Source organism: Phyllostomus discolor, chromosome 3 (genome assembly GCF_004126475.2).
Source record: "Phyllostomus discolor isolate MPI-MPIP mPhyDis1 chromosome 3, mPhyDis1.pri.v3, whole genome shotgun sequence".
In the NCBI taxonomy this organism is placed as follows: Eukaryota; Metazoa; Chordata; class Mammalia; order Chiroptera; family Phyllostomidae; genus Phyllostomus; species Phyllostomus discolor.
In genome coordinates, this window is record NC_040905.2 from 183,653,539 (window position 1) to 183,660,196 (window position 6,658).

The 6,658-nt window shown below is 50.6% G+C and overlaps 1 protein-coding gene across 1 annotated transcript; it reads right to left on the minus strand.

Moving 5' to 3' along the window:
• Window positions 1-77: 77 nt before the first annotated feature.
• On the minus strand, window positions 78-3,892 carry ARHGEF39 (Rho guanine nucleotide exchange factor 39). The gene is made up of 9 exons (XM_028504388.2): window positions 3,336-3,892; window positions 3,028-3,122; window positions 2,672-2,792; window positions 2,292-2,410; window positions 1,735-1,805; window positions 1,363-1,491; window positions 974-1,203; window positions 638-726; window positions 78-442 (listed from the first exon to the last, which is right to left on the minus strand). Exons 1-9 carry the CDS (start codon window positions 3,492-3,494, stop codon window positions 427-429), a joined length of 1,029 nt encoding a protein of 342 aa, XP_028360189.1. The 5' UTR covers window positions 3,495-3,892; the 3' UTR covers window positions 78-426.
• Window positions 3,893-6,658: the final 2,766 nt, after the last annotated feature.

Genomic DNA, 6,658 nt, shown 5'->3' on the forward strand with positions numbered 1-6,658 from the left:
GATTCATGAGGCCACTGTCATGCCAGCCTTCAGGGCACAGAAATCCCTTTTCTCATATCACATAACTGAGAAAGGCCTTTCCAGAAAAACAGCAACAAAAAAGCTTTACTTCAATCCAGTAGGAAAATAAAACTATAAAAATAGCCACATTTGCAAAGCCGCAACCTTGACAAACGACTAGCCATAGACAGGGCACCAAGCTTATCAGCCCCCAATCCCCTCGTCTGTGCTGGAGGGGCTGGTTTGGCACAGGTTCAGTTCGGTCAGACTTGGTTTCTTGATTCTTAAGATCTGGTCAAATAACTCGGTTCCAGGCAAACACAAAATGACCGTTCTCAAACCATGAAGGGTTCTGTGTTTAGTTTTGTACTCCTGACCCTGACTTATCCCTGAAGTATCCTGGGTTCTGGAATTTGTAAGATTCTTCTAGTTCTTCTGGCTGCTGTGGAAAGAAAACAGTCAGTTCAGGCATTGGGATGAGCACTCTAATCAGACAAAATCACCCACAGGAGAAGGGGAAAGGAGCGGGGGCAGTGGTGTCCCAGACAGATGGAGGACGTGAGACAGGATCAGAACTGCTCATCTCCAGCTCCTGGACCCCATCACAACACTCTTACTGAGGAAGGACACAGCTTACCTGATGGCCAGAGTCAGGCTGCGGTACCAGTGCACCAGCTCCTCCTGGTCGGTGGACATAAGCAGTAGCGTCTCGTGGGGAAAGGACAGCTAGGAAGAGACTACCTCTCAGTGCATGGCTCAGAAAGATCCAGGCTAAAGCTGAAGGCCTTGCTGCTCCCACGCGGGTAATTTAGGATGGAAGTAAGAACTAGGTATGAACCCCAAAACCCAGTTGTCCTCTCTCAATGTGGATGCCTCATTTCCTATGAAAGGGGCCCAGGTCAAAGAGATAAAAGGGTGTGTAGGTGTCTGAGGCCTCTCCTACCTTCCCTGGGACTCCCGCCTCATTACTTACACTGAGCAGTCCGCCACAAGGGCCTCCCGAGTGGCCGAAGACCTTGTGGAGCTGACACTGGGCCATGGGGTAGAGGGCCCGGCAAACGAAGGTGCCGGGCTGCAGCAGGTGCAATGCGGGACGAGGCTTGGCCATGAGAAGCACGTCGGAGAAGAGGAAGAACATTCGGGGCCGAGGTTTCCCACTGGGTGGCACCACTAACAGCCAGCCCTGGCGCAGGAACCAGCGACCTGAGGGACAGGAGAGCTGTCATTCTGATGTAGCTCCAGGACCATGCTCCACAGGAGTAGAAGGAAAGGGAGGCTGAGAAAACAGGGGTATGTGCCAGAAGTATTGAGGCAGCGGGGTGGGTAAGAAAAGGGGAGACGAGAGGGAAGTACGCAGACTACCTGAGATAAGCCCCTTTGCCTGGCGTCCACTGAGAAGAGCCTGAACACGCCGGAGGTGCTGGTCATTCTTCTGTTTCTGACCAATGGTGTGGACTCTCTGGGAGGTCTCAGATATCAGCCGAGCAGCCCCTGGAGTGACATCCCCAGCCCCATTTCCAGCACCCCTTTGACTCTGGGACTGGCAGTGGTGAAAGACAGGCTATACCCAAGGGGACCACGACCCAACTTCTTGACGAGTAGGCAGAAACATGGGGATACCATGTACATGTTGAAGGAGGATAGGACCAGAGCAGACATTGTTGGCGATCGCAGCCAGAAAGGGGTATAAGAAAGGCAGCCTTCTGCCTGAGTTTTGGCAGAGTAAGAACATACGTGTGAGCTGTTGGTGGTCAGGGCTGTTGGGACTTGTGTTCTCAGCCAAAGCAACAACAAGATTTTCATACCTAGAAGCAGACATCTGGACGTCTGTGAGGGGAAGTAGAGCTGTGCAGAATTCCCTGTGCCTGACACACACACAACCCCCTACGTATAGTTGCTTTGCAAAGCCAGGGAAGATCTGTTCTGGCTATTGTATCCTCTCAAAACCTGGGCTCACGCCACATGGCCCTTTCCCATCCCACATTGATGAGTCAAGGGCAGACTCCAGGAATTCTAAGCTAGGACAGCCTCTCCTCTCAGCAAACTCTTCCAAACACCCTGTCACTAGCCCTATTACAGGCCCCCTCACTTCAAAGTAGAGTTCCACTACAGTCCCAGCGAAGGGCCTGAGGCTGCAGATTCCAGGTACTCCAGTGGGGTCACACTTACTACTCTTGCAAAAAGGATTTTGGGAGCAATTCGTCCCAGGAGAGAGGCATTGGGGCAGGGCAGCTGTCCGTCATACAGATTCAGGAAAGAGACATTGGCTAAATCAGGATGAGTTCACTCACTGCTGGAGCCTCTGCAGAGGCAGGGGGAGCAGGTCCTGGAGCCGAAGGCCCCCAAACTCAGGGCGGCCTTCCTGAAGCCTCACAAACCTCCGGAAACGTTTGCTTTTCTTTAGTTGTTCCTGGAATGAGGGGGAAAGGGTTGGCAGCAGAGAAGCCACGCCTTACATTGTATTCACCTGTGTACACATCCCCAACCCTCAGTAATCTGTGTGCTCCTAAGAGAACCCCTATCTCCCTGCAGAGACTTAGCACAGAACAGGACACCCAAGGGTTCTCTAAATGCAGGATCAGTAGGAATGAAGTTTAGGTCTCCAGATGAACAGCAAATGTACAGGGCAAGAGAGGAGGAGGGGAAGGATTTGAGGTCATCTTCAGGTTACCTGCAGGGTGGTCCGGGACTTCTCTGCATTGGCAGCAAACTGGGTGTACAGGTCCAGGTGTGGACAGAAGCCCTCCAGCCCCTGTCCCCAGTGCCCGCCTTCCAGGTAAGGAAGCAGCTCTCTGCGTGGGTGAGGACAATAAAAGAGCTGCGGAAGAACTGCTCAAGCACTACATTTAATTCTTATAACCCTGCCCTAGAGGTAGTGCTGTTATTTCATTTTACAGATGGAGAACGGGGCACGGGGCCAAGACCACAGGTGAGGTCATTAGCAGGCTCGGAATATGAACCTGGGTCTCTCCAACTCCGAAGCCAGGACACTCCCTCATTCCCGCTCCTCAAGCTCCTTCCACTCACTGGCTGGCGCTGTAAATGAGCTCCCACGGCCCAAACAAGGCCTGGCGCTCTGGTGGTCGCAGGGTGCCCTTGGCTCTCAGAATCCCCACGAAGTACTAGGGAAGGAGAGAACACCGTTATCTAGTCTGCAGGCGGAGGCAAACGCCAAAGCGTAGTAGAAATCTGTAAAAGTCTCCCCAGCCCCTAAATGCGGGTGGACAGGGCAAGACCACCCTCTCCGATCCTGGACTTGGGATCTCCGACCTCGCAGAGACCCTCCCACACCCTGGGGTCCTCGCCCCATACGACAGAGCGTGCGGGACCCGCACCGTGGCCACCAGCCCCAGCTGTTCCTGGTAGCGCCGCTCGGTCTCCAGCAGCTCCCGGGCGGTGCAGGCGCGTTTCCGCTCCCAACGGGCACGCTGCTCTTGCACCGGGCACCGAGCCCTGAGGACAGGGTTCTCCATGCCTAGCTGACCGGTAGACATTTCCCGACTCAGCCCGCCGGAGATTCAAATCCTAACAGCTCCGGGGCGGGGCAGCGTAAAAGAGCGCGCCTCCAGGGGCCGGGAGGCTGAGTGCAGGACGGAGCATGCGCGGCAGCCTGCGAAACCCGGACCGGTCTGCGCCACCGCTCCGCCCCACCACCGGGGCAGCGCAGTAGGTGCGTGACGCCCTCCGGGATAGTGCTGGGTGGGGCAAGTGGGTGGCCCTCTTCTGAGTGGCACTAAGTTGAGGCAGCAGTCTGGACTTTGAGTCAGGGGGCGTCAGGGTGCAGACACTGGCAGGGCCTCCGTACCCCCTCTGTAGAAGTGGGAAAGAGGCAACACTTGCAGTACTTAATGGACACAAGGGCCCATGGCAGACGCTGGGGTTCAGTCATTCCCAATGCTCCTTTAAAACTAGGAACCCTCATGGGTCACAGCTCTGAAATGTTTCGCCCTTCTCTCTCCCCGCACCCTGCCCTGCTCAGACAAAAGTTTACAGGTTTTAAGTTACTCGTTTTCTTGTTCCAAAATCTGACAGCCAATTAGCTTCTGGTCAGCAGGTGTCAATAACTAACACGGTGGTTCAGAATTGCTTAATTATGGCCAAAGGCAAAAGCATGCAGTTCATCAGTCTGTGCTGTTTAATCAAAGATAATATGCATCAGATTTTCCTTATTTAGTTCTTTTGAAAAATTGGCAGTAGCCCTGGAACGTAAATTGGCAGTACCATTTTGTCAGTGTGTATGAGAAGTCTTTAACTGTGTCTACTCTTATGACCTAGCAATTCCAGTTCTAGGAGTGCATCCTAAAGAAACAGATATGTGGACAAAAATATACGGACTAGGGTGTGCAGCACGACATTGTAACAACAGAAACCTGGAAACGACCTAAATGTCCAAAGGTAATACATTGGCTAGGAAAACTGGGGTACAGCCATTTGAAAGAATAACATCAAAGTATAAAAATGATTTTTAAAAACTATCAATATGGCAAAAGGTCCATAGTGTATTGCCAAGAGAAAAAAGCAGAATACACATCTGTGTGCAAAATATGATCCCATTTATGTATAATATACATAACTACAATGATAAAGTAAACATGTAATGGTGGCTTTATCTCTGAGAGATGAGACTGGGGATAATTCATTCGACAAATACTTATTAAGCACCCAACCAGTGCCAGGTACTGGATCATTGAGGTTAAAGGGGCGAATGGACAGAAAGGGTGATTTTTAAAATTCCTTTATACTTTCCTGCCTTTCCCAAATGTTCTGCCTGAGCACGCATGCATTACTTTGTAATTAGAAAAAAAAATACTATTAAAAAGTAAAGTGTTAGATAGACTTTAGGCCCCATTCCTACCACTCTAAACTCCTAGGAATCTGGGCCTCATGCCAAGAACCAAGGAACTGTCAGGGATCCGAGGTCCCCTCTAGCTCTCTGACAGTCGAAGAATTCTGAGAAAGAAGAAATGCTGGACTTTTCAGGGAGAAACAACTTGAAGGGCTTGGTGGAGAAAAGATTTTGGGTCAGATTGTACCTTGGATTCAGGTCTCAAGGAAACTGGTGATACAATAGTTGGAAGACTGGCTACAGTCTCAAGAGAATGTGGGACAGTTTGCACTAGGACCTCAAGCAAGGAGGGGGACAGATAACCCCATGGTAATTGGTATCACCCTGAGTCCAGGTGATGAGAACAGAGCACAGCACCTGGGATGCAGTGGTGATGGGTGAGTTACGGTGCGTTGCCGGCATGTAAGCGTGCTTTATAGAGCCTACTGTGAGCTCAGATGGGGGATCATCCAACTGTGAAAGGAGGGAAAAGCTGAAATGACACACCACGGATAATTGGAGACAACTGATTCCCTGGGACCAACTCCCCCACAGAGCAAGCCAGGCACACCCCACAGTCTACCTGGAACATGCTCTCTACTCCCAACTCTACCTCCAAAGCCAAAGGAGGGAGGGGCCAGTGGCAGAGGGTCAGAAGGCAGTCAACAACCTCTCTGTCCTTTAATTACCCTGAACCTCTGCTCTCAACTCACTGAATGCTGGAAAAGCTTTGAACAATTATCAGTTATTGCACAAAAATTAAACGTCTCTTACGTGCCACATCCTGTGCTAGGCATGGAAATGAAATGGCCTCTGTTGTTGTGGATGCTTGTAATCCAGCATGGCAGACATGGTAACGAGTCACCATAAAGTGAGATAAACATTACAAGGGACATATGGGCAGGAGTGACCCTACCCCACCTGGAAGTCAGGGAAGGCTTCTCAGGAAGTGACAATGTGAACTGATACCTGAAGGATGAGCAAAACCTGGTGGGGCAGGGTTGGCAGTGGGGGAGAGGTGAAAAAGAGGGACAGCATGGCAAAGCTTGGAGATACACACACACACAGTGCATTGGAAGAACTGCAAGAAGTTCAGTAAGACTAGAGCATAGATTGCAAAGGAGAGTGGTGAGAAGGAAACTGGAGAGACAGAGGCCAAGCCATGGAGGAACTTTATATCAGTAAGACTATGTCACAAGTAATAGTAAATTCAAAGTGGCTAAACAATTAGATATTTCATTGGCTTATGCAACTGAAAAGTCCAGATGCAGGAAGGCCCTAGGGTTAATTTAATCTAGCAACTCAATATTATCCCCAGGGGTGTGGGGATGTTCATCAGGCAGGTGGTTATGGATCTGGCATGGAGGAGTCCAACCCAGGGTTACTTGGCTGTCATGAACTTGCAGAAACTATGGAAGTGGATAAAACTGCTACAGAGAATACGAAGAGGGATATGCGCAGAAGGCATTGAGAACTGCCAACACAAACATACCTCTTCTCATCCTATGCATCTACTTCATTTCTAAAATGGATAATGCCTGGCTGGTGTGGCTCAGTGGATTGAGCACCAGCCTATGAACCAAAAGGTTTGATCCCTAGTTGGACCACATGCCTCGGTTGTGGGCCAGGTCCCCAGTTGGGGGCATGTGAGAGGCAGCCGATTGATGTTTCTCTCACACATGGATGTTTCTCTACCGCCCTTTCTCTCTCCCTCCCCGTCTCTGTGAAAATAAATAAAAACAAAATCTTAAAAAAAAAATGGCCCCGGCCAGGTGGCACAGTTGGTCAGAGCATCTTCCTGATACACCAACACTACAGGGCACATACAAAGAA